The sequence below is a fragment of the Musa acuminata genome, chromosome BXJ2-7 (assembly GCF_036884655.1).
Source record: "Musa acuminata AAA Group cultivar baxijiao chromosome BXJ2-7, Cavendish_Baxijiao_AAA, whole genome shotgun sequence".
NCBI classification, from domain to species: domain Eukaryota; kingdom Viridiplantae; phylum Streptophyta; class Magnoliopsida; order Zingiberales; family Musaceae; genus Musa; species Musa acuminata.
In genome coordinates, this window is record NC_088344.1 from 156,258 (window position 1) to 183,628 (window position 27,371).

At 39.7% G+C, this 27,371-nt stretch overlaps 2 protein-coding genes and 1 long non-coding RNA gene across 4 annotated transcripts; 1 reads left to right on the forward strand and 2 right to left on the reverse strand.

The window, feature by feature from the left end:
- Positions 1 to 3,952: 3,952 nt before the first annotated feature.
- LOC135616452 (uncharacterized) lies at positions 3,953 to 5,305 on the reverse strand. The gene has a single exon (XM_065115657.1). The coding sequence runs from the start codon at positions 5,052 to 5,054 to the stop codon at positions 4,176 to 4,178; it is 879 nt and encodes a 292-aa protein (XP_064971729.1). The 5' UTR covers positions 5,055 to 5,305; the 3' UTR covers positions 3,953 to 4,175.
- Positions 5,306 to 11,644: 6,339 nt separating this feature from the next.
- Positions 11,645 to 18,749, reverse strand: LOC103991031 (uncharacterized). 2 transcript variants are annotated; one of them, XM_009410391.3, is made up of 6 exons: positions 18,500 to 18,749; positions 17,428 to 18,391; positions 17,125 to 17,312; positions 13,536 to 13,572; positions 13,357 to 13,421; positions 11,645 to 12,505 (listed from the first exon to the last, which is right to left on the reverse strand). In XM_009410391.3, the coding sequence occupies exons 1-6, from the start codon at positions 18,616 to 18,618 to the stop codon at positions 12,028 to 12,030; spliced, it is 1,851 nt and encodes a 616-aa protein (XP_009408666.2). In that variant the 5' UTR covers positions 18,619 to 18,749; the 3' UTR covers positions 11,645 to 12,027. The 2 variants fall into 2 exon arrangements, with proteins under 2 accessions (XP_009408666.2, XP_009408665.2); XM_009410390.3 differs by having other exon boundaries at positions 11,645 to 12,511.
- Positions 18,750 to 19,015: 266 nt separating this feature from the next.
- On the forward strand, positions 19,016 to 21,055 carry LOC135616325 (uncharacterized). The gene is made up of 3 exons (XR_010488321.1): positions 19,016 to 19,129; positions 20,220 to 20,322; positions 20,897 to 21,055. It is a non-coding gene; the product is annotated as an uncharacterized LOC135616325 (long non-coding RNA).
- Positions 21,056 to 27,371: the final 6,316 nt, after the last annotated feature.

The following is a 27,371-nucleotide window of genomic DNA, read 5'->3' on the forward strand; positions in this document are numbered from 1 at the left end:
TGTTCAGACTACAAATATTGACCAAATTAAATCCTTTTTATGTATAATGATTTGAACAGAACTATCAACAGACTTAGATCAAGTTATCCTTGAAGTAAAAAATAAAATGTCGCCAAGTTATTTATATGATCAACATTTGATCATCAAAGATAAGAGTATATATTTGACATAAAAGGGTGTCCAACAAAAGTAAATATCTTTTGTCCTACCTATGCCAGTATATCTTCTCTACTCCAATTTTTTTTTAAAGACAACAACATCCATTTAATCATGTTCTCCAACTTGAAACTGTGTTTTGATTAAAGTTCCTGATATAACAAACTCTAAACTGAAACAATTATGACAACAAAATCTACAACCCAAATAGGGATTATAAGAAGCTATTCCAGCTACAACTACCTTGCTTATTCACAATATAGCCAGTGAAATTTCTTCCCTTTGGCATATATTTCTGTAGTCATATATCTTAAGTCGACTAGAAACTTGCCAAGAAAAGCCATTGCAACACAGGTAATCATCTTGAATTCTTCTGAATTATGCATCTAAGTGGAATTTTATGTGCAATTCCAGATATCAGGTAGGGAAATATCCTTTTCACCATTTCCAGGTTCATGTATTGAATGGTCCGAGTAAAACAAAATAATGTCTGATCTCATCTGAATTGAAGGTATGTTGATCATATCTGGAAATAAAAGGAACTAATGAACTGCCAACTCAATTTTTAAAAATTCCAGAACTAGACCAGATTTTCATCTGTAAGCTATCAACCAACACAGTCAGCTATCTCTGTAGTAAACGTGAAGTCCATGAATAGAAAGACATCATAATTAATTATGGCACACCTCAAATATCATTCGACGACTACTGCTGGAATGCAAAATTGGTCAAGAACTTGCTAGCTCTTGTTCATTGAGTGACGTTTGGCATGTAAGGTTTAGAACCTCAACAGATCCTACAAACAAGAATTTATCTTTCTTCCCCTCAAAAAGAATTTGCCTTCCTTGCCCTGAAATTCTATCTTCTGAAAATGAAATGCCCATAAAACATATATAACACATTAAACAGCTAAGTATTTAGGCAAAAAAAGTCATATGCCTGTGACTGTACCAATCAGAAACATCAAAAGCTAAGCATTTAGGTAAATAGTGTAATACGCCTGTGACTATACACTTTGGCAATGTTGAGATTTGTTACCTTCCACCAAACTTGGAAAGTAAATGGTGTTCAACCTCTTTGTTCTATTAGTTCTGTTTAAGGGTCACTTAACAAGACAACAATGTTTCTGATGACATCCTTTCCACATCAACTGATTTGCAACTTACACTACGAAAACAAAGTTCACATAAGACATTCATTTTCCAAAATTTTTTGTCCTTTAAATTAAGGTCTAGAAATCAAAGTTCCCTGGATGCATATTAAAGAAATGTAGAAGTAACAACTAGATAAGTGGATGTAACTCTCCAATGAGTTCAAAACAAATGATTTGAAAGGGGGAAGGCAACTTGAAAAAAAATCGGAAAAATGTGCATGTCTTTACTTCTTTTGTCAAGGAGAACCAACAAATTTTCTCGGTAAATGATTAAATATGAATAAAAATTTTGGTGCATGGTGTACTTATGAAGAATGAAGCCTGCTTTACTCTTTTATTTTCTCAATTTTCATGATGCACAGACAACGGAGGATAACCTAAATTTACAAGTAGTTTGTAATTTATTCTATCATATGACAGCTAATAGATTCCTATATTTATTGATAAGGATCAATCAGTCCTAGCCAATTTTAGTCCATATTAACTGGTCCAACCTGATTCATATGTCACACTTTCACATTGATAGTCAAATATTAAAAACTCAATGCAGGGCGATCATCTCTCCAACAAAGAAGCTGGCTTTTGACTTTTGAAGAAAGTCCCCAGAAAGAAAAGAGTCATTAATGCCAGTGTCCCAACGGGGAGAGTGCTTAATAGAGATTGAGATTCTATTCTTCGGGAAGCATGGAGGCATAAAGAGGAAAGGGAAGAATGTTGCTAGAATCATCTTTTGCAACAGCTTCTCAAAAGCATAGGTGAATTAAGAAATATTTGTTACGTTCCTCATGCAAACGAAGTCCAAATCCATTGCAACTCCATTATATGTTGGATGAAATTAACTAAGTATCATTGTTCTATCAACTATGTTACGGCCTTACAACTGAATTTCATGAACTGTATATATTCTCAAAAGTATAGGTGGCTAATCATTTACAAGATTGACCTCTCTGGTATATATTATTTGCTGATAATATTGTTTTAGCTTATGAGAATCTAGATGAAATAACTCTAAACTTAAGTTGTGAAAGCAATCCATAGAAGCTAAAGATTTTATATTAAGTAGAACTAAATTTAATAATACTAGAAATAGACAAGAGAATATAGTTAAATTAGATGGGCAAAAAATTATCTTAAATAAAAATTTAAGATATCTTGGATCAATTATTCAACAAGATAAAGAGATTGATGAATAAATTATTCATAAAGTAAAAAACAGAATAACCAAAATGACGAAGGCATCCAAGGTCTTTTGTGATCATCTGATTTCTTTGAGATTAAAAAAAAAATTTATAAAACTGCTGTTAGACCAATAATGCTTTATTGATTGTGTTAAACTAGTTAAGAACCAACACATACAAAAAGCGTGTTGCTGTGGTGAGAGTGTTGAGGTGAACATGTGGAGTTACCAAAAAATAAAAAAAATATATTTATGAATAATTAGATATTACTTTGATAAAGGATAAAATAAAAGACAATTAGATAAGATGGTATGAAAATGTTCTTAGGAGACCTACGGATGTAGTAGTTTGAAGAAATGAAATAATTACTATTAGTGGTACAAGAAAAGATAGAGCAAAGACCTAAAAACTTTTTTTATAAACTATAGATAAAGACTTAAATTCTCTTAACTTAACTAAACATATAACTTTGTCAGATTTCAATGGCGATAAGAGAACCGCATGGCCAATCCCAAATAGTTGGGACTTGTGTCTTTGTTGTTGTTGTTGTTGTATAACATTCTTATTATGTTTTCATTTTCATTTTAGAATTATTTTGAACTGAACCTTTTTTTACTTGAAATGCCAATTTGGCAATCTGATCCAACCAGTCTGGTCCAGAAACAATACTAAATCCCAGAACTGGATACCGAAACTAGTCTTATTCAGAAATATGGTTGATTATCTAAGAAATTATGCTCATTTTGTGAGCCATTAAAAGTTATATTCTAAAGTTATAATAAAAAACAGAGTATCCATATTTGGAGGAACAATGATGCCAGCCTCAACCAGCCCATCCTACTTGAAATTAAGCAAGAAATCAGCAGTGCAACAGAGATCATACTAATTAAACCAGAACAAACCAGCATGAACACACAAACAAAGCAAAAATAACAAGGGAAAAGACATCCAGATACATCCATATATAGAAACTGTAAACGATGCCCCCTACAACCAACCTAGCTAGGATCTAGAACTTTGAGTATCATATAATTTTTGCGAGTTTGGTACCATTTTGAGTGGTTGTCCTCATGAGCAAGTCCCATATACAACCTTGGAGAGATCTTCAATTTGTACAATGCCTTAATTAAGTCGAATATTGGAAATCATGCCAAGAAAAAGGGGACAATTATGTAATGATTCTTTGTCAAAATCCTGTTTTGAGGTAATAACTAAATATGGAAGTTCTTGCATTCAACAAGAAATCTGTTAGTCCAGTGCCAGCAATACCCATCAGTTGTCATGGAATGCATTAGTTAATAGACTCTAGGTTATGCTATTCAGTATCATGAAGGGTCAAAGATACAAGAACTTAGCCATTTGAAGGCATCAAAGAATAGAGCACAGCTACAACAGGACAACAAGCCTTTATCCTTGTTACAACTTCAAGGTTTCGGAATAAGTTAAACTAATTCAAAACACAATGTGAATGAATATGAATGATAAATAAATTGTAAGCTAGTTGAGCATAATTTGCATAAAAAGCAGCTTTCTCTTTTCTCTTTCAAATGAACAAATCACTCATGTTAGTGATTTGCATGCATTATATACAACAGAAACAAACATCTACAGATCTAATCTCTTTCATCGTTAATATATCTAAATCAATGAAAGAGTATGCAGTTGCATAAAAGCGAACCACCGTCAAGTCAAGAGCGTTTTTTACCATTATTTTTCATTATGAACAGCGTCATTTCAGATCCAAGCATGGTTGTATTCCTAGCCTCCAAAAGGCTTGATCTTCTGAATAAGGCCTTGATCCCCTCTGCCTCCTGGGCGGAGGACGGGCGGTCCACGGCAAGGACGACGGCCCCGCCCCGGCGGACGGTGCGCTCCAGTTCGGCCACGAAGCGGGTGGGGAACAACGCTCCGGCTAGGCCAGCGCTGAAGGCGATATCGAAGACGTCATCAAAGAAGGGCAGGTTGTGCGGGTCGGCGCGGCGAACCAGCGGGGGGAAGTCGACGAGGTCGACGCCGGTGACGTCCGATACGCCGGACTCCTGGAGGGCGGCGACCTCGTGGCCGGCGCCGGCGGAGACACAGAGGACGTGGGAGGCGTTGGAGAGGAGGGTGGGGGAGCGAAGGCTAGAGAAGAGGGCGGCATAGGCGTCGGCGCGTCGGCGCCAGGAGCGGGAGGAGCGGAGCTTGGCGAAGCGCTTATCGGGGGTGAGGACCTCACGGGAGGCGGCGTCGCAGGACGAGCGGGGGGAGGAATGGGCTGGTTTTGGGTTCTGGGGTTGGCTGCGGCCGTGGGCGCGGTGGGCGGTGGGGAGAGGGGCGGGGGCGCAGGAGAGAGAGGAGTGGGAGAAGAGGTGGAGGAGGGCGAGGGTGGCGATGGCGGCGAAGACCAATGACACCCGGTTCAGCAGCCGCTCCACTTTCTTTTCCATTACCACTTCCATTTCCATTTCCATTTCCATCTCTCTCCTCTCCATCGGAGGCGAAAGAGGGCAAGAGACGAGACGAGACGAGGAGGTCGAGGCTGGTCGGTGAATTCCTCTCAACCAAAACCGTCCAAATGCCGACATCAAGGCCGAAGTGATGCGGGACCCACCCGCCACCTGTGGGGCCCAACCGCATTCTCATCGCAGAACAAAGGCGCGAGCCGCAGTTGGACCATATCATTCCTACGATTACGGAAGGAGGGGATCCGTGGTGATGCCCTGCTTGGATATCCGGGCCGTGTCTCGTTGAAGACGCCGAATGCGCGACGACGGCGTCTTATTCGTTCCATACCACCGACGCACAACGATCGCTGCAGGAATCGTCGAACGAAAGGCCGTCCTCAACAACACGCGGGAAACGAACTCCTGTGGCTCCTGCTGTCACATCCACCAGGTCTCCGTCCGCCGCCGCCGCGTCGCCTACGACGAGGGCATCCTCAGATCGCTGAGCTCCAGAATATCTCCCCGAAGTCACCTGATTTATCCCCTTCGGTTCCTGCGAGGCGAAGCCGTCCTTTGCTGCCGAACAGATTGGGGCTTCGGATGGCCAAGAAGAGCAAATCGGCCCGGATCGGAGGAGCTTCGAGATCCCACATCGAGGTGGCAGGTCTTGTTGTTGATAAGGACGAGACTTGTCGAACGAGGTGCGTCGCCAAAATGGGATGTTGGAGGAGATGAAAGAGGTATTTCCCCTCTCTGCATGCCGATCTATGTTCGTGTTTTCTCTTCCCTTTTACGAGTGTGGCTTTTTTTTCCACCCCAACGCTTGCTTGGTGGTGGACGTTGCATTCATTCTGCATTAGTTGTTGATTTAGCAGCTATTAATGCTCTTTTCTCTTGATCTACAACGGATCATCCATCCTATGTCTTTAATTATTGATGTTGATGTTCTTATCGTTGAGAATTGATTCATAATAGTAGTTATCCACGTAGTTACCATGATCTTGATGTTATCTGATAGTTTCAATAACTATCTAGTCATAGGGTCATATGGGTAGTTATCGCTGTTCCTATAAATAAATAAATAAGACCGTAGTTCATGAAGCAATAGAGAAGGGAGAATACACTTAGAATATCTTGTAAGTATTCTATGTCAATCTTGTTTTAAATACTACATCAATTTTTTTAAATCGAAAGGATTCTTTTTACTCGTATCGTAGTTTTTCAATATAACAGCTTAGTTAGATTTGGTATTTCTTGGATTAGAAAAAATCAATAGCATTCTTTCTTTTGAGTTAATTCATTCTTTAAAAGAAATGAAATGGCCATTCCAATGGTGCTTATTTTGTTAGTCGTTTGTGACCCACCACAGTAACAGAAAAGAAAAAAATAAAAATAAAAGATAACATGATTCAGAGGATTGACAATGGTTATTAATTATAGTGTTAAGTGATCAAACCCCCACAACAAATTGGCCACCAAGGCATAATTGTGAAACCTTTCTTTGAATTATTTTTGGTTTATGATATTGCCTAAGACTTGTAATATTCCATATACATACATACCATTGGCAACCCAGCTTTTTGATGCAAGCTTGGAAATGGAAAAATGGCACATCTTCCTCTTGGGTTTTTCCCTGCTTGGAGAGCATGAAATGGAATTGTTGGGGGTGGAGGAGCAATGAAGCACAAAAAACAGATTACTACTAATCGAAATTGAAAGCAAGAAAACAAGACTAGTAGTATTCATACAAGAGGAAATTAACTTCAAAACAAAACTCTTAATACTTGATTCAAGGTACCTGTTTCCAGGTCTTGCAACTCAAATAACTTGCCATCTACTTCATTAGTGGTAGGAGTAATTCTAGGCACTGCGCTTTAGTGCTTCAACTAAATTAGCATCCTGAAGCACTACTCTAACTACACCCAGTTAATAGGCCACCAAAGCCAAATAGTGCCTTCACTAACAACAAGAAAGAAACATGAGCATGACACTTGACCACATTTTAACCATATAAGGAGGGAAATTAGGGCCACTAACATCATTAAGGTGATTAGCAATTGTGAATCACTTTGCAACCCTCCCCTTGATTCACAATTACAATATACCAGGTTACAATTTGAAATAAATATCCATGTAATTTGGTGAGTCTGTTTGACACTCATCCCTACTGCAATACTATAGAATTGTAACTCCACTTACCCCAGATGAAATAATAGCATTTCTCAATTATTTTTCCTTCTTTCATGCAAGGTTGGATTCTTTATCATTGTACTCCTCTTTTTTTTTTTAATGATGATCTCTACATATTTTGCCAAAGATGTTGCATCTACATATTTTGCCTCTACCGTTATTGCTTACGTCTTTGAGCTTCAGATTCAATACTGAAGAAGTAAAGGTCATTGCTACTTCTATGTGTGAATACCTACATACATGACAACATCTTAACCCATGTCATTTAGACAAATTATATTTTCCTCCTGCATCTTAGGGATTTCTGCTTCCACAGCAGTTTGCCTTGCAGGTAAAAACTATTTCCCTTTCGCTGCTAGGATGGGAGATTTCTATCATCAGTGGTTCCTAGCTAGGTCTTGTGATTTCTACCTGCCTCCTTTGGTTTTGTCCCTTAAATGCTTAGTTACAAATAAAAAATTATTATTATTTTCCTGTGGAAACACAATATCTGTGATCTATAAGCATTACTTAATTAAAAGAAATGAGATCTAAAGCATTTTATTTTTGTAAATTAATTGCAAACATTTATCCAAAGCACTCTTTTAAAGGAAATGTTTGTTTCACCACCATATTTTTTGCATTCCATATTATTTTTTCCTTGTTTGTCAAGATTTTTTGCTTCCATCTGGTCCCCAAACCTACAAATGTGATGCTTAATTTTTTAGTTAGATTTGGCTCTCTCAATTCAGAATAAATCAGAAATAAACTTTTAGTCATCGAACACCAAAACAAGGAACCATTTGTAAAAGTAACCGATTACTATTGTTTGTTCGATGCTTAAACATGTAATACTAGAAAACGACTATTAACAAACCAGCTTGTGACACAGCCTTGGAGATAGATGAGTACAAATTTGACACAGTCGGAATCTTCAAAAGCTGACAAATATAAATAAAAACAGAATCTCTGTTCTTGCTTGATTGACACAATAAATATACTGTTAGTATCCTTTTATTTTTTGAGATTTGAATAATATTTTATTGAGTTTGTCTAGTTCAGATATAGGTTTATTTGATATTTATTTATTTATTAAAAGTCCAAGTCTTAGTGAACTCTGGGTGAAACTCTATAAATAAGGATGTATCTGTTTTTTTTTTCCTTCGAAGTGATAATTCGTTTTCTCCCTCTTCTTCTATGATAAAACCCTAGGGGTTTTATCATTTGATATCAGAGCAACGACCCTCAGAGTTCTCGTTGTAATTTCTCATAACACTTGCCACAACTATCATCACCTCAAAAAAGAAAAAAGGGGGTGAAGCCGACAGCCACGCCCCATCTAGCTCGATCGAGAAAGGGTCGTCGTTACTATTCTCGGCTAGCGGACCACCCCTCTCGTCGCTCCTAGCCTTAGCAATCCTTGGTTGCTCCTAGCCCTTGGTGATGCTGCTCCTAGCCATGCCACCATTACTACCGCTCGACCTCGGCAGCAACCTTCCCTCGTCGCGGTGATCGAAATAGGAGAACTCTACATCTTTTATCGTAGCCATCGGTCACTACTATTTCCTCCCCTTTTTGCTACCGACATCGACAGTAAACCTTCCACCACGGTCGCCCTCCAACTGTGCACGCAACGACCATGCGCGATCGACATTTGCAACCCCCTCAATCGCTCCTCACGCCGACGCTACCACCTTCTAGCCCCCGTAGCCTCAACCCCGACCACTCAGTGATCGCTCCCCTTGGGTCTAGCAACCGTAGTCACATGCGCAATCGCCCTCAATCGCTCCCCACGCCGGCATTGTCGCCTTCTGACTCTTGTAGCCTCAACCCTGATCGCTTGGCGATCACTCCCCTTGGGTTGCAGCAACCACAACCACGCGCACAGCTACCCTCAGTCGCTCCCCACGCCGACGACACCACCTGCCAGCCCCTGCAGCCTCAAGCCCCAATCGCTCGTGATCCCTCGGCGATCTCACCCCAAGTAGCAACAAAAATAGGGTAGCAACCTTTTCTCCTCGTAGCGACCACAACAAGCCTCTACGTCGCCCTCGGCATCCACTTCCTCGGTAGCTTCGTGTTCCTTCACGCCCTCAATGCTACCTCGGACCAAACTTCACAATAGTCGCACCGAATAGTAGAGTGCTGATGCCCTTGACCCGACACCAAAAACATGAGTTGGAGATTACAGATCTGTAGTCTTACGCAATAGCTGTCGACAACTCAATAAAAGCCCAATTAGAAATCTTGGAAACCAGAATCGAGAACCGGTTACAAGAAACCCTTAACGATTTAAAAAAAAGTCAATTTGAGAGCTTTAGCAAGTTTCGACAAGATGAAAGTTCAAGTCTTACATTGAACCAATCTAGAGATACAGGAAAAAGGAACCAAGGACAGGACATAAGTTATCCATGCATAAAGGTAGAATTTTCAAGATGGGAAGATAGAGATCCGACCAGTTGGATCTCTAAAGTAGAAAATTTTTTTCATTTTCACAGAACTCCAGAAGAATCCAAGGTGGAAATAGCTTCAATCCAACTAGATGAAGATGTAATACAATAGTATAATTGGTACGAAACTTGCCATGGAGTTCCCTAGTGGGAGCAATTTAAGAGAGGGCTTCTCGTTCGTTTTAGACCATCTGAATATGAGAATGTTGATGGGTAGCTCGCTAAAATTCGTTAGATTTCTACAGTGTTAGAATATCAGAGCAGATTTGAACGATTGTCAAATCAAGTCAGAGATTGATCCGAACAACAACTGGTGGGAACATTTATTGAAGGACTTAATCTAGATATCCAATGTGAAGTCAAAGCTCGCCAACCCCGCACTATGATAGCTGCAATCTCATTTGCACGTTTGCACGAGGAAAAAATCAGCAAAAAAAATCGACGCCAACCTCGCACTATGACAGCTGTAATCTCATTTGCACATTTGCATGAGGAAAAAATCAGCAAAGAAAATCGACGAAATAGAAGTGACAACAAACAGATGATTAGCAAGCCACCCGTCCCATCTATTCTTAGCCGAAACCCTAACACTCGAAGACTAACCCGAGAAGAACTCAAGGAAAGATTAGCGATGGGTTTATGCTAACACTGTGATGAAAAGTGAAGTAGGGAGCACCGATGTAAACAAGGACAATTTCTAATGATTGAACTAATCGGGGAGGAATAAGAAGTTAACAAACGTAGAGTTGGACTTATCATGCATACAATAGACGTGGTATTCAAAGGTAAGTCTATAGATAGATGCAGCGCAACTCGTGCTGCATGAGCTTGATGTAAAAAGCAGCATGTCGAACAGAGTTATTTGGCATTTGCATTGCATCGCTTCTGCTCCATGGAAGTCGTGCCGCATGAACTTTGATGTAAAAGAAAAGTGCCCATACGGCTTCTCGTGTGATTGTCACACATGATCCAAGAGTTCAAACAATCGAGGGACAGAGTGGGCTGCAGGAAATGAGTTTGATATGGTGAGTTAAAACAATCGATTAACATTGCATATAACTTCAAAAACATTTTGAACCCATTAGTTTGGTATAACCCACTTACTAAATGCAATTCCACCATAATTCCAATGCTTACCTCTTAATTGCACACGTTTTAAGACTTTAAAATGTTCAACCTAAATCCCTAATGTTGCATACATCATTATACATCATTCAACATTTCAAAACATAACATGCATGAAACCTTAACAATATGCTTTTCATGATCAAAATTTTAATTTTTCAAAGATGCTAAAAAGAAAAACATGATATAATTTTTAAAAATAATTTTTTATTTCTTATTCCTACTATCTAAGCACTCATGAAAAACTTCAAGTAATTTCAAAATAATTCAAGAGAGTTGAGTTACTTACCTTAGTCGAAGCCCGTCAAAGCCCAATTCACCGTTTCACCTTTGAAAGTTCTTGATTCATCATTGATTACCTTCTTCTTCTTTGGCATCTTCCTCCATTCAAGTTCATTGTTTATTTTAGATTTTTGTTTAATAAACTTATTAAGATTTAGTGTTCGAATTTCAAGTTCATCATTGTCCTCATCACTTGAGTCATGTGGTATTCATTTATCCGAAATTCCAAATCCTTCCTATTCTTTGGAAGGTGGTTCAAGTGATCATCGGATTTAAAATGTTTCAAAAGTATCATTTCATAGGTATTAATCGGATTTAAAATGTTTCAAAAGTATCATTTCATAGGTATTAATCGGATTTAAAATGTTTCAAAAGTATCATTTCATAGGTCATTAATGACCCGATTAATTGACCGACCAAACTACCGACCAAACTATATATACATGGATCAAGCATCGAAGGCCAACAAATTAAAACTGACAATTCCAGCAATAAAATAGCATACCTTTGGTTTTAATTGGCAGACATCTCACCAGAATAAAAGACACGTCATCATGTATCCCACGGATGATGAAGCAAAAAATTAGCTTAGCTGGAAACACAACATCATGCGTGTTCAAAGGAATTTGGGATCACTAACGGTGGACTTCCATAAATTGGCATCCAGCACCAGAGCAAGTAATCTATCATTTTACAGTTTTAAGGTTACAAGTGCACCTGGCAAATATATTATTACTTCAACCTGAAATCAACTTCAAAGGAATGTATAAACTTCCACCTTCGAACAACTGCAGTTTCCCGATTGTTACTCCTAAAAATATGCTAATCATTAAACAGAAATAAATAAATAGAAGATCCCCGCAGGATGACTTCTTAACCATCACTCACTATATTTCAAATAACCTTTTCTGGTCACTGGGACGTTGCAGATAATATCTACCTTCTCATCAGATGACGCCACCAGATTGCCGCAGCAAAATGAAAAAGACGCAATGAAGACAATGTGAGCGCAGAGACCACAGTTAACCAAACTGCAACCATTCCAAAAGGTTAAACTTCTCTAGTACCAATTCAAGTTGATGAATTGATCAGTAACCATTGATCTGCCTCTGAACTGGCCCTGAGTACAGCTCCCTGGTATTTGTTAGGCGTGAAAATGGAGCCTGAGTCTGACCAGGAGTGCTCCTCAGGGTAGTAAAGTCGTTCTCCAGCTTGGCATCAGACACAGACCTTGAAAATGCTTGTGCAAGCTCCATTGCAGAGGCTGCTTTCCCAGATCGAAGTGCCTGGATATCAGGTTTCGGTTGCTCAACAGGTTTGCGCCAGGTGTGAGTGTCCGAGCGAGGTTGTTCAAGTGGTTTCTCATTCCCTCCACTATTCTTCCGGTTATCATTTCTCCATGAACCCTTCTGTGGATCTACTTTCTCAGAATCTGGCCGATAGCCTCTCCTCTCAAGATCCTTCCCGGTCCTTTGTCCAGCAGGGAGCAGAAGCCTCTCAGATCTTTCTCTAGACTGGGTGGTTGCATTGGGTTCAATCTTTGAATCATTCTTTGGAGTGTCATCCCTAGCCCTTACACAAGACAGTAGAACACAAGATAAGTAACTCCAGAAAGGTGTCTAACTTTCTAAACTCGTAAAGTAGCTGCACTACTCACTTCCAGGTCACCACCTTATATTCAGTCAAAATAAAGGGAAAATTAAATTAATAAAATGAACAAAAAAATACATATTGCAAAACAATCAAAAAAACTTGGGCTATGATCTCATTTTAAAATATACTATCTAAAGAATATAAATGATAGAAAATACAAAATAAAGGACCATGGAACCACTTAAAAGAATATTATAAATTTATTGAGATGAAATTATAGTTCCTATGCAGCCACCATCTGAAGTAACCAAGACATAAAATGACAAATTAGAAATATTAACCGTTGATCAATTCCAACAGAATGGCAGCTATTTTTCAAGATTATGAAGCTTGTTTTTGATATTTCATTCTCTCCATAAACAATCAAAGCAGAAGAATGGTTTTCGTTCATGTAGCTATACTTAAGAGTTTCTGTGCTATGACATAGCAAACTCTGATATTGACAATTTCTTGATCTTGCCTGATTCCATACAAGCAAGTTCCAACTTACAAGACTAATCAGTGACACATGAAAAATCAATATCAGGAAAGAGATTGGAGAAGATGATTAAAAATAAAGTTGAGCTTATCAACCTGCCTGATTCTTCATAAAAATGTTTTGTTTCTTAGCTTATAACAAAAATCCCACCGATATGGTGTCCCAGAAACTAAGAGTCATCATAAGTTGATTAAAATTGTAGTCTATTCTCTGAACAAGTCAGTACATCTACATTAAATTTGGTGAAACAAGCAACAAGGAAAAATTCATCAGAAACAACTGCTACCTGTTGGGTGGTGTGGTCATCTCAAGATCATTAGATGCGACATCTATTCCACGCTCCTTCAAGATCTGCAAGATTATCAATATCAGCTATACACCCAAAAGCAAAATCCAATGTTGCCAGCAACGAGGAATTACCCATGCACTGGGCTTAAGAAGGGCTTTATGAGGATAATCACTTACCAGTTCTCGTGGCCGAGCTCCGCCAAACACAGTTTGCCTACAACAGAAAAATGCATGGTTCTTAAGCAAATATCACCACCAACCATATTGTTTAGAGAAAAATCATAAAGTACAACAGTTAAAATGTTTAAGTGTGCAATGAATGGGAAATAAAAGGGCACATTTTCTTGAGTGTATAGCTACAGCAATATTTTTCCTCTGCATCAAGGGGTACCAATGGATTAAAAAATTCAATGAGAAATAAATAAAAAGGCATATATTATATAATTGTAAAGCTACAACAAAACTTTGCCTTTGCATATCTGTTTTACCTAACGACTAGTACATATAACCCAATCAACAAAACAAAAGATGCAGTACCTAAAGAGCAATGATGCATGGAGCAATTAGGAAATATAGAACATCAGTATGTCTTTGGAAACTAATTTGAGAATAACAAAAATCTTAAGAGTAGTGACATAAAAGAGAAATATATGCATGTACAAATATACAAGCATAACCTAAAAAAGGAGAACACAACAAGAGTTCGGTAAGACCAAATACATGAGTCATAGAACTTATCTGGATATATGAAGCAGAGTTCAGACCGGAGTCAGACATGTACCTATGAGTAATTAGATCAGTAAAAAAGCTGTTCTTCAAGGCACTAGGACTAAATAAATGCTCCCAGCTGCTAAAACTTTAGTAATTTGAACAACATGATTTTTTCGTTTAGCAAATGCCCTTCTGCTAACCCTGTATCTGTGGAAGCCTCCAGCATCAGACCACCCTTTATTTGGAAAAGGATGATGTGATTTATCAAAGCAAACCAAGCCAAGAAGAGATACAATTGGATTTGAGTTGGAAAAAGAAGACTCATATCCCCACTAGTCCTTGTGGAAAAAAAATCTATTGAAGTAGAGGAATCAGGTATGGTTAAAAAGGACGAAGAACAATGGATGCATGGGAATAGACAAAGATGAAGTGACAGCTCTGCTCAAATAGTGAAGCACAATCAGGTTTTTTTTCTGATATTTCATGAGGTGAAATTTTCTCAGGGAAAAGTTCCTAGCCCCAATAAACATAATCCACAGTCTATTAGGAAAAAAACATCGAGAGATCACGAAAATGAGAAGTCAACTATTACACAAATGTCAGCACAATATGCACCAAATTTTAAGCTGATATAAAATAATCTCTATAATAATGAGAACTATTGCAAACATTTTACAATGAAGCTCATCTTTGGTAAGACTTCTTAAAAAATTCACTTGGCTTCCACATTTAGAATTCTCAGTCTTCTAAATTCAGTCACCAAAAACTTCTAAAATGATGTGAAAATTTAGAGTCTACATTACCCCATATGAAATCCATAGTTTGCAAATCAAAATCAAGATTAGAATTGGGCCATGGTGATACGTGTGGCTATACCGGCCATGTCTTATCAGTAGGAATTGAATTAGTAAAGAAAATAATTTAAAATTCAAAAAAGGAGACAACACATTAAAATAAGAAAGAAAGAAAATTTAACAGAGTTGCTAACATATCTTATCTAATGCGTTTTAATTTATAAATATTTTCTTAAAATTTTAATTATAACATTTCTCTAACATTTTGATACTTAATTATATATACAGATAAGTAGTTGTAACTTAAAGATTAATATACAGATTATAAGTTTCTATATGTTTGTGTTATAAATATTAAATTTTATTATAATTTAAAATAGCAAGCATCGGCACATTGCTCTTTTGAGATATGAGAGATCAAGGTTTAAGTCACGAAATGAAAGGTTGCATTACTCCTTTATTGATGGCAACCTCGTGCACTAATCGTGCACTAAGTTTGCCTTTAAAGTTTTTTACATAATATTTATATATTATATATTTAGTGCAAATTATACTCAAGTGATACTTTATAAGTTAATAATTTATGATAATATAAATTAATATATCATATATTAATTCTAATTTATAATTAAAAATTATATAAATAAATTACAAGAAGAAAAGATAAAAAAATCTTTCTAATTCTTATCTATCCCTTCAACGCCCTCACCGAGAGGGCAGAGCTGCAGAGGGTAATTCATTGGAGCTACTAGTGGTAGCAATTGTTGAGACAACAAAGATGAACAATGATAACAGCAATGAATGATAACTAGAAAACCAATGCAATTCCTCTGATCTCTTCTTCTTCTTTCTCTCTCTCTCTCTCTCTCTCTCTCTCTCTCTTATCTTCCTTTTCTTCTTCGTATTTTTTATTCTTCCAAATGGAATTCATGTCAAATTGCAAACCGGAATCAACTTGAATCATCAATTTTTTCCCCAATATTGATTAGCACCGATCAATTTTTCACCAATCTTTCAAGATGCCCAAGGAAAGAGGATAATTTGGATAATCAGGGGTTGATCCCAATTCGGCTCGTGATTTTTGTAACTATGGAAAGATCAATATGCAAACATAAAATTTAGAATAAGATAGACAGAAAATAAAGGAGTGAGATACAAACTGTAACTGACAAACAGCAACATTAAGTGAATCAAAAGTAGTTTTAGGGACAAGGAGCTAGGATAAAAAAATTTAAATAAAAATTCAATATAATTGAAGTAAAATTTATAATAGGTGACAAGCAATCACATAGGCCCAAAAAAATAAAGGTTCTGTAAGATTATAGATATGATAAAGATAAAAAAAGGAGGTGTTATCTAGCATTTTGCCATATTTTCTTGTCCTATAATTGCTATTACATATTTTTTAAGAAGAGACAAACATGTAATTAGTTAAAGTGGGATAATAATTGTGATCAAATATATTTATTTTCACTTAGAAGTTGGATAAATCTCATGAAACTGGGTAGAGAAACTTGGCTTCACAACACATATTAATGTAATTGTAGATAATGTAGATGAAAAAACAAAAGGAACACCAGACAGCAATAATTAAATGGTAGATACGGAGAAAAAAAGGAATTATGAGTTGAATGGATGTTAAAATGATTATGAAACTAGTACGGAATCAACATATATATATCCTCAAATAATGTACTTAATTGATATGAAATGCATGAGCAAATATAAAAAAGGTGCTCCATCTCCATACAATATTGATGTTTTGAGATCTTGTCTCTCGATACAAGGGAACAATGTGTTTGGCTATGCCAAGTCATGGAACATCAAAAAACAGAACAACTCCATAAACTCTTTGAATAACCACTGTTGTATTAATTATTTCACCTTTTGGAAAACCTAATATCCAAAGCCCCTACATCTACTGTCGAAATCTGTTCAGCTTTCCCCCATTCATATAAATGTATTTATCAACTGATCCATCACATGAATTGCACGAAGGTAACCAGCTGAGTAAAAACATCCAAAAGGAAAGTAATCTAGGTTTGTTCAAATAAATAGCAATTGAAAAAGAAACCGACCAAGGCTCCCTGAAGATGTGTAAATAAACCAGATACTGATAGGACAGGGTTACAAGCCAAATATAGAACGACAAGATGACAAGAATGCTGAATTCACAAAAAGATTATTCATTATTTAGTAGTAAATCATCCTACTAGCGAAATTAAAGCGTCAGAAGATTGGCACTAAATGAGATTTCTGACCTCCCCCTATCAGCATTCCCATCTGACTGCTCAATAGGCTGAGTACGAGGCTTTAGGTTCAATCTGGGACGCTCAGCTGCTCGACTCCCCTCTTCTGCACAAGCAGGCCCTGGTTGCGGCAGATTTATACTTCCATGCATTTCATGGACATTCTTAACTTGCACCAAGCTAACAGATGTCTGATACACCTACAAAAGTGCCCAAATGAAAGCCACAAGGTAAAGCCAAAGAGCTGGAAAATAACCAGCAACAGGACGATGGATAGAAAATGCTAAAAATTCAAGACGAAGAAGATCAGTATACCTGCTTCCTATCAAAACCTCTAGCGTGAATGTCTGGAGATTCCAGCGGTTTCCTCCTTGGAAGAAGGGTCAGTTTCGGACGCTCCAATACCTCCATCACGCCTTGCTGATTTAAGTTTGACCCACCAAATCTCCCATCACTGGAAGTTGGCCGAGAAACCCCTTCGCTAGAGAAGCCCACTACATTCTTCTCCATCTCAGGATACACTGGAGATTTTGCCCTCTCCTGATCGCTTTCCCTATCCGTATGATATCCTGGTAAAGTCGTCTCCTTGGCATCTGCGTAGGCCACAAGCGACGAAACTGATCTCGGCCTCTCCGTCTCACGATCCCGATAGACATCATCCATAACCCGATTCGCCTCTCCAATCCTCCGATCCAACCCTTCGGATTCCTGTGATCTGATGGCCTCGCCCTCGGGAGGCCTCAGTTGCCACCTGCCCGATGACACCTTCTCAACCGCGCTGGCCTGCGCAAGCCTTGAAGCGGACCACATCGTGGCTTTGGGTTGAGTTGGCAACGGAGGTGGCGGTTCAGTTCCTACCTCCTTCCTCTGGCCCCAAGCAGATGAAGCGGAGCCCGGGTTGCCGGAGGGGGGAGAAAACGCGGAGACAGGGACAGGAACGGTGGCAGGAGACGGGACCACTTGGCTAGAGATGGGTCGCTTAGTGTCAGATCTGGTGGGCGGAGGGGTGCGGAGAGTGTTGTCAGGGGCGGCAGGGGAGCGGCGAGGTGCAGACGAGGCGTCGAAGGGCTTGCGCTCGTCCTCGTCAAAGTGCCCGCCGTTGGGGGTCGAATAGGGGAGGAGGGCGGGGGGCCTCTCGTCGAGGCCTCGAGCGGATGAAGAGGCGGCGCCCGCGGATCCGGGTCGCGGACGGAGAAGATGGTGGTGGTAGTCGGACCTGCCGGAGGCAACGGCGGTGATGGTACCCCAGGCGCCGGGTCGATCGGACTGCCTGGCGGAGCTGCAGAAACAAAAGGGAAGAAGAAGAAGAAAGAATGAATGAACGAAGAAAGATTAGCGTTGAAATCAAACTGAAGAAAAGAGGACAGTAAAGAAAGTAGTGGAGTACGCGCTGGCGCTGGCACTGGGAGCGGAGGGGAGGGGGAGCTGGGAAGGGATGGAGCCGCCATGGAAGTCCTTAAGCGTCATCGTCGTCGATCCGCTGAAAGAAGACTTCTTCTTCGACATCTCCACCCTTCTGTCTCCCTCCCTCTCTCGCTCCCTCCTCTCCTTCTGCCTTGGATTCCTTGCGAAACACACGAGACGAGCGAGCGAGGGTGGTGTGTCTTTTTTGTTTTGCTGCTCTTCCTTTCTTGGTGGTCATATGATGGACGACGGATGATGGGGACACTGAGGTCGGTGTATGGGTGGAAAGGAAGATAGATATAGATAAAGTTGGACGTGGATGGGCTTCCTGTCCAAGTGTACGGCTAGAGATGGGCTGAGCCTATATAATATTACTTTTTTGCCCTTTTTTAGTTTGGATCCGGATGAGGCATGGGATCCTAGATGAATCCGACCCGTGTTGGAAACAGCCAAATTTATACCCAAACCCGCCAGCCCGCTTCCAACACCGTACTCTAACCGAACTCTGTCCCCAACCAAACCCCAAGTGGAGGCCCCTCCTCCCCTCTCACCTCGCCAACACCGGTACCGGCGACACGCCGCCGCTTCCTCCTCCGTTTGCTTCTCTCTCGAGGTATCTTGATATCCTCTGTGAATAGATCCATTTCCATTTGCCCTCTTTCTGAGTGGCAGGGTTCTTATTCTTGTCGTGGACTTGTATGGACGTGCTGATCGTTACCAGGAGCTTGGGTTTTTTGATCGCTCTACTGTTGTTATCGCTGTTGTTAATGGAAGATGATAAGGTCAATTTTGGTTGTCAATCTGAAGTGGCAAAGTTGATTTGCGAGACAAAGTTGGGACAGGGGAAGAAGTTTTTATTAAGACGATGCGACGTAGAAGTCATGATTCGAAGACTGAGAATTTCTTTTATGGATAAAAAAAAATGATTGTTTCTGGTTATACATATCCCGTTTCAATCTCTTCTTACAAAAGATTAAGTCGGGCGTGCGTATATTCCGTTGTTGCGAGGGTAAAAAGCTCACAAGGAGCTCAATATTAGTTCACTGAAGAGATTGTTTTACAAAATATAGTTTTATAACTGCTAGTTTAATGAGCAAATATTCTCTTTAAGCATCATGTTGATTTACCAAACTTGTTTGGGAGTTATGAGAGAATATTATTTGAGAGAAGACATGCGGAGCGGAGCGGAGCTTCAGGTTGATATTAGTGCTGATACGAGCACAAAAAAGGCACCTTCTATGTGTATGCTGTAGCAAGCTGCAAATGCTTACGCTCCTGCTGCATACAAAATGTTCGAAAGGGAATCTGAACTATGCATGGATTCTATTGTACATAGTTGCGGCCTAGTTGGGACAATATCTGAAGACAGGGTAACTGTTGAAGAGAAACTTAAAGAAAATTTTGGTGAAATTTGATTTCCTATATGGTTCTGTGACTTGCAGTTGCAAGAAGTTTGAGTTTCTTGGGCTACAATGTTGTTATGTTTTAAAAGTACCATATACAAAGATTTGGTATAATGTGTAATGTGGCACGAATTTGTAAAGAACGAATTTGAATCATTGGTATGTTGCATTGGAATGTTTTTTTACTTTATTGTGTAACAAGTGAAAACTGCCCCTCCATTTACCTGAATAATTCCATCCATGATTTGTGTTTAAGATATTACACGTTTTGATTGAGTTCTTCTTTCCCTTTTAATGCAGGATTTCTCAGCACCAGGCATCTTCAACCAGCCATGTATCGAGGACCAAATCCCATCAAGGCCACTGGAATTGGGACAATGGCATTGGACATCCAACTTCCAAGGTGATCTATAGTTTTCTGTATGGTGTAGTTTCTACCGATGCAAATTATGTTGAGTAATCTAGCACAAAATTTCAATTTGTTATATTTTACTTTGTGGCTAATCCTGTGGTCTGCTAATGAGAGGTCATTAGATTGGTGCATTTAAAGAACATGAGTTTGTCTAACTTCACATTTAACATGTCCTAAAAGTCAGTTCACTAACTTTTGCAAGTAGGCGTATGATTCATAGGATGAAGTGGTTTCTCTCGGTCATCATTACACGTCTTGAAAGGTTTCTCTTTTTTGCAAATTACTTTTATTGTTTATCAAGAGTTGGAATGCTCTCGATGTCGATCGACTGTTGCTTGGTTCAATGCATTGCAGTCTTGACCATAGGCTTCGTGGTCCTTGAATGGCTTGACGCATTTCCCCATTTCTTCTCCACCTCCACTTTCTGAGCATATTAGATTAGAGTGATGCTGCGTACCTTAACAAAACGCTTGGTTTTTTTCCGATTGACTTTGATCTTCTTGTCGAATTTTTGGCTTGTTCCTCACTGAAGTCTGCAAGTGTTTTAACTTTGAATATTTTGCAGATCATATTGGCAGAAATTGGTATTTGGTGGGGATTGGCCTGATGCTCCTACAATTGATTGGGCCGGTAGATGTGTCCTCTTCTGCTTCTGCCCTAAATTGAACAAATCGTGTATGTTCATCTTTGGTAGTGTGATTTTGGCACTCTTTATATTATGTTCTGGTGGTTGTAAAGATGATATTATAATTCATCTCATTACAGTGAAAGCATTGGCATTTCTTCTTAGACTGATGCTAACGAATTACTTGTTTTGAGAATATACGTATGTATATATGTATGTATGTATGCATGTATGGATACGGAGAAATTGATTTTTGAGTTGTAGTGGGAATCTGATCAATCTTGAATCGCTTGATAGAGCTACAAGTCTATGATCCTTCAGGCAAATGTTGATGGAGCAGACCAGAGCAGAGGCCCAGTTCAAAAGGAGTGGAGAAATGAGAAAGATAAAAAGATTGAACTTTATTCTTCGATACAGTGGTTTGTGGAGCTCCACCATTATTCTCAAAATAAAACAAAGCATCACGACTCTTTGGGTGCCAACAACAAAAAGACAAGGAAAATAATACAAGGAAGCAAGGAAAGCAGCATATAATATATGCCTCCGAACACCGACTGACATACTAGTCGATCTAGTTAACACCATAACATGTTTCACCGCACCCGTGAGGACATGAATGTTCCCCAACTTGACCGTGGCGTCCACGAAGTCGTCGAAGAACTCGGAAGCAAATCCACCCGCATGGGGTAGCACATAGGCTCTCGCCTGTGAGTCCTGCAGAAGAGCCGCGTCAGAGATGGAACAGCGCCCCTCGCTTCTACAGCTGCTAGTACTAAGTAGCCTGTGTCGAACGTAGTGAAGCTCCCGGGATCCATCTTCAGGAACGACGAACCTCGCTGCGTAGTTGGCAGGATCAGAGCTGGAAAGTGAGGAACAGGTCAGCAAATTAAGAGCATTAACTTAATTGGAATAGCTTCGAATGAGATCCAGAAAGAAGAGTCAAATCTACAACCAAGTTCACCTGATAGAACTACAAGGTCCTGCAGGATTAATCCCTCGGCTTTAAACATGTCGATCAACGTAGAAATTCCCGGAAATGGTGGTGGAAGTTGCGAGGCACTCTCGTTTTTTATTGATACAGTGCCATCTCTTCGGCCAGTCGGTACAGCCCATGAAGGGCCTTTGCTCTGATATCAAGGTATGATCTCTCTTTCTCTAGGGCGATTCATTATGTGTTCTGATGCGTAGAGAGAGAGAGAGAGTTTATTCAGGTGTTGCTCTTACCAGAACTACGACGTCCCTGGCAACCAGAGCCAGGACGGTCCACGGGCAGGCCTTATCCTCCATCACCCTATCGATCACGCCAAACCCTCTGGGAGTTTTATTTGGATCTGCATCCTTCTCAGTTTCATTTCCGTTGGCAGAATATAGTAGAACTGAAGCGGCGCATCCCTGCATGCATGCATCCACAAGCAAGCAAGCCTCGCTCGAGCGGTGTAGATGAATAGGTAGAGATATGTTCACATTTAAATTAGGAACTCGCCCTTACAAAACAATCAGGGAAATGCATCCTCAACAGAGCGCCAAAGAGAGAGACTCGGCGGCGCTTTTGATGACTTTGGTCATCTCACACCAAACACAATCGCTTCCGCGTTGGTACACGTCTTGTTGTAGAACCCAACACTCGGGCCTTGCGCTTCTGCAGAGCCTGAGAAGCAAAGGGAGCAACAGCAAGAGGAACAAGAGAGCCCATCCTTGTGGTCACAACTAGCTAGTTTGATTCCAGCGATGCTGTGAGGGGATTCAGAACTCCTACATAGATCTCCAGTGAACCAATACGTATTGTAGACTCTTCACACTTGCGAATGATCAAACTATGTCTCGTGAGATAAAGAATTTTTGTCACTTGGAATCTTATGAAACGTTCCAATTATTGTAGCCATAAAAAAAAAGAAAAAAGACAGGTAACTAAATCATTGATGGTGAACACCACTGTTATTGAAAGGGTTTCTGATAAGATTTAGACTTTTGAAGTCGAAATGCTAATTTTATTATCATTTTTATCTTTTCATGAAACATGTGCCTCCCTCCGCGCAGGAGAAATTTTTTTACGATGCTCTGTCCGATCGAAAGCACAAACCTCTGAACATCTTAAAGCTGACTTCAAGGGGGGGCATATTTTAGAAATCAGATCTCGGAGCAACATTCTAATTAACAGCCATAAATCGTAACATATGCATAAGAAACATAGGTTGCAAGTCCAGCGTGCAACCCTATCAAAATAGAATTCCATGCTAATCTGGTCGTGTCGAACGAAGCATATCCACCTGCAAGATGAGCAAGTCAAGCCGTCTTCGATTTGCCCGTTGTTCATGGGAAGGAAAGAAGGAAGGAAGGAAGGAATTCCAATATGGGGTTGACCACGTACATGGTGCAAGCAGTAAGAATGTGGAGCAGGATTTGGTCATAAGATCATGATTTCCCTGTTACTCTCTACATGTTTCTTAGATTCCCAGTCGGAGTGGAAATTCTAGATCAGAAGAGGCAGAGAATATGAGATAGATAGAAGAAAGATCGGGGCACATGAAGTGCCAAAGCCGTCAACAATCCCTTACAAAGAAGGTCACGAAGTCCTCGAAGAAGGTGAGCCAGTTAGGGTTCCCAACCGACGTAAAGAAGAGGTAGATGATGGAGCCATCAACGACGCCACACTCGGCAAGGGCGCACTGATCATCCCGCAGCAGCCGGCCATTGCTCAGCATCAGCACCAGCCTCTGCTCCTGAAACATCTCCTTGCTCGCGATGGCTTTCTTCAGACTCCCCACGGTTGCGTCGTCCTCCACCTCAACATGGAAGAACCTCCCTGTCAGGATCTCCACAACCAACTCCATCTCTCTCTCTCTCTCTCTCTCTCAGAGTGTGTTTTGGGACCATATGAGATGAGATGTTAACGAGGTTGCCGCACCAATTTCTTGACAGGTTTGGCCTCCAACAAGGTAGGGCATGGTGACCAGAGGATTACAGAAGGGAAGGTGGAGATGCAGGATAAAGATGTCAATGGATTGGGCAGCGAGGCGATGCTTTACAAGGAAGAAAGTGAGACGTGGTGGTGATTAGGGGGCATGCATGCGTCGGTCCGTTCCCTTAGCAAATGGAAACAAGTGGAAATATGGGAAGCAACGATGGATTCATCCATCATTCATGTACGTGATTCCAACTTTTAATGGGTCAAAATGACAAGTAATTTATGCGGAGGGGACGAGAGATCTCAGGGAAAATGGTTACCATTTTTTGCTGTGCTTTCCGTGAATATATATATATATATATATATATATATATATATATATATACATAATAAAGGGATGATCGAGCTTAGCTGGACCATCAATCCATCATATCTAGTTTTAACTCCCGAATTGTATGATAAATCCATCCCCAAAATTATAGAGTTGACAAGTCGACAAATTTGATCCCTTCTTCTTCTGCTTCTATAATTTAATTTGATGTCCAACAATATAATTTAGTGATTTTTCAATAATATAACGATCTTTATCGAAGTTGATAATTCATCAATTATGCAATTTGTTTTGCCGGAATTCTCTTGCCATATCATCTGAAAACGTTCGAGTGAGGTTCTTTTATTTTCTGTCAGCCACAACGATCCGATTGGTGATCTTATTTTTCTTCCTTTCTGATTGATTGTGTGATGCCACAGCATATGCTATACGGAGATAAATTTTAATTTTTTTATTATTATGCAAATTCCTGTTCAGATCAGAAGGTCGCTTTTAGAAGAAGATTGTAATTTTGCAAAATCACGAATTAGTTCTAAATTTTATTTACTAAAATTAAATATGTTTATCTTAAAATATGAGTAAGTATAGTAAGTAATTAAATCAGTAAGCAATAATAACGAAGAGCATGAAAGGAAATACATAATTTTTTTTTCAATAAGCAAAGATCAATTATCCTTATAACTCTATTTTATAAATAATCCTCACACCTTTTACACTCAGGGTTAGAAAGAAAGAACTCAATACTTTCAATAGAGTTTATACACTTAGAATTACAAGTTTTTGTGCTCTTTTCTTGCTATCGTAAGTAAGAATGAATAAGGTATTTATAGAGCGTAAATAGCTTCAAAAATGGATCATTCATCTCTAAGTTTTTGGGGTACTGACGGTACTACCATCAGTGCTGGACGGTACCATCGCTTGTCACACTGAGCACTAGCTATACCACCTCCTACCTAGGTGGTACCATCGTTTGACACAGCCTATAAGATTGTATTCTAATAGTACATTTACATGGTACCATCGTTGGGTTTTCCAAAACCATACACGGCATACTTTCTAGCTCACAAGCAATTCCACCGTCTAATTTAGCGGTGTCGCTACTTAACCCAACTTCAAGTCACTAAATTGGGCTTCCAATATGCTCAATTCATTCTTGATTTAGGCCAAATGGGACCATAATCAAGTTAGCATTGTTACACTCAAAACCAACTCAATTAGAACCTAAACTATTTCGATCAAGACACAAATGATTACAAACATAAATCCTATGTTGTCTAGCATGTTATTGGTTCATCCAGCACTTCATCCGTGTTAGGATCAAGAGCACTAAAAAGGGGGGAGGGGGGTGAATTAGTGCAGTGGAAAACTTTCGACGATTAAAAACTGCGTTCGTATGATAAAACCGATTTCCGTCTTAATACCGATTTGGAAAAATACTTAACTATGAAACACGTTCATAAATGAGCAAAAGGCAGTAAGCTACCGAGGAGATTTGCAGTAAAGATAAGATGCTCAAAGTAAATGCAAACCGAGATTTAGAGTGGTTCGATCAATCTTGAATTACATTCACTTTTGGCTTCCTCCACCAACGAGGTCACCGACGTCCACTAAAGGCCTTCCTTCAATAGACGAAGGCCAACCACCCTTTTACAGTTTCACTCCTTTTGACGGGCTTAGAGACAACCCTTACAAACTTTTCTCTCCTCTCTTGAAAGATCAAAACTTGAAAAAAAAGAGGGAGGAGAACTTCTAGACTTTACAATACTTTTGAGCTCTAAAATCACAGAGTAAGATTAAGTTTTCGATACTTTTGGGTTACCCTTTCATTGCTGAAAGGGTGGGGTATTTATAGGCCTCAAACTAGTTTAAATTCCGAGCTCAAAACTATCATCTTCCGGAATTTCGAGGTATGGCGGTTGCACCGCTTGGCAGAGCTCGGAGACTGAGCCTCTAGGCGATGCTACCACTTGTCAGGGGCGGTTGCACCACTTGGCAGAGCTCGGAGATTGAGCCTCTAGGCGGTGCCACCGCCTAACAGGGGCGGTTGCACCGCCTGTCAAGGGCGGTTGCACTGCCCAGCCTCGCTCAGAGACCGAGCTCAGGCGGTGCCACCGCTTGCCTGAGGCGGTTGCACCGCCCAGCTTTCTTGGGAGACCATCTCCTAGGCGGTGCCACCGCCTAGTAGGAATTCAGGTCCGAATGGTTGATCCATTCGGCCCAATTTAGGTCTATCAACGGCCCAATTGCCCCCAGATTAAGTTAATGGGATCACCTCTCATTCCTAACTTAATCTACATGCTAACTACGACATTTCTTAAGACATTTACTGCAACTTGCTTCGGTGCGTCAATCGCTTCTTCCGGCGAGCTTCCGGCGAACTTCTGTCAATCTTCCGATGAACCCTCGGTGATGCTCCTGCGGACTTCCGGCAAACTCCTGGACTTGCGATGATCCACTTGGCGAGTTCCGACGAGCTTCTTTGGCAAGCTTCTGGACTTCTCGGATTTGTTCCCGTAGAACCTCCGACGACCGTCCGGACTTCCGTCGAACTCTCGAACTCCCAACGTGATTATAGTCTTGACTCCGGCGTAACTCCTACTGCATGTCTTTCTTCCATCGTAGTTAATTCTGCACACTTATCTCAACATATGGATTAGATAACAAATGATAATTGACTTCATCATCAAAATCTGAGATTCAACCGTTCGAACTTCCAACGCGTCATCATTTCCTTTGGCGCATTACACGATCTATTGGGATGTTGACCTCCTACAACATTCGATCTTGGCATAATGCTTGATTCTTCCAGTCCGATGCTCAATCTTTGACATGATCCACTTTAACTCATTCAATATAATATTTTTTAATTATTTTTTAAAAAATAAAATAAGATTTTGTCAAAGACTAATTATGATATTATTCATCAATGAAACTATTCACTCGTTTCATGAAACTTGACGTTATGGACTAATTACATATTATTTTTAAATTAATTATCTTTTAACTTTACGATCTCTATATTTTATGAATTAATTATAGATTATTTTTCAAAATTAATTATCTTTAATATTTCCATCTCAAAGAGAACGTTATTATTATGAAAATAAAATATTTAATCTTATTATTTTAATATTTTTAATTTTTAATCTTATAAATTTATTTTTTAATTCTTATAAAAA

What these genes read in the sequence shown, in the direction of transcription:
- LOC135616452 (XM_065115657.1), bottom strand. Translation starts at nt 5,054, where the DNA reads ATGTCGGCATTTGGACGGTTTTGGTTGAGAGGAATTCACCGACCAGCC.
- LOC103991031 (XM_009410390.3), bottom strand. Translation starts at nt 18,618, where the DNA reads ATGTCGAAGAAGAAGTCTTCTTTCAGCGGATCGACGACGATGACGCTT. An exon ending in GAGCTCGGCCACGAGAACTG is followed by an intron (nt 13,422 to 13,535) that starts GTAAGTGATTAT and finishes ATAATCTTGCAG; the next exon opens with ATCTTGAAGGAGCGTGGAAT. An exon ending in ATGACCACACCACCCAACAG is followed by an intron (nt 12,512 to 13,356) that starts GTAGCAGTTGTT and finishes GTCTTGTGTAAG; the next exon opens with GGCTAGGGATGACACTCCAA.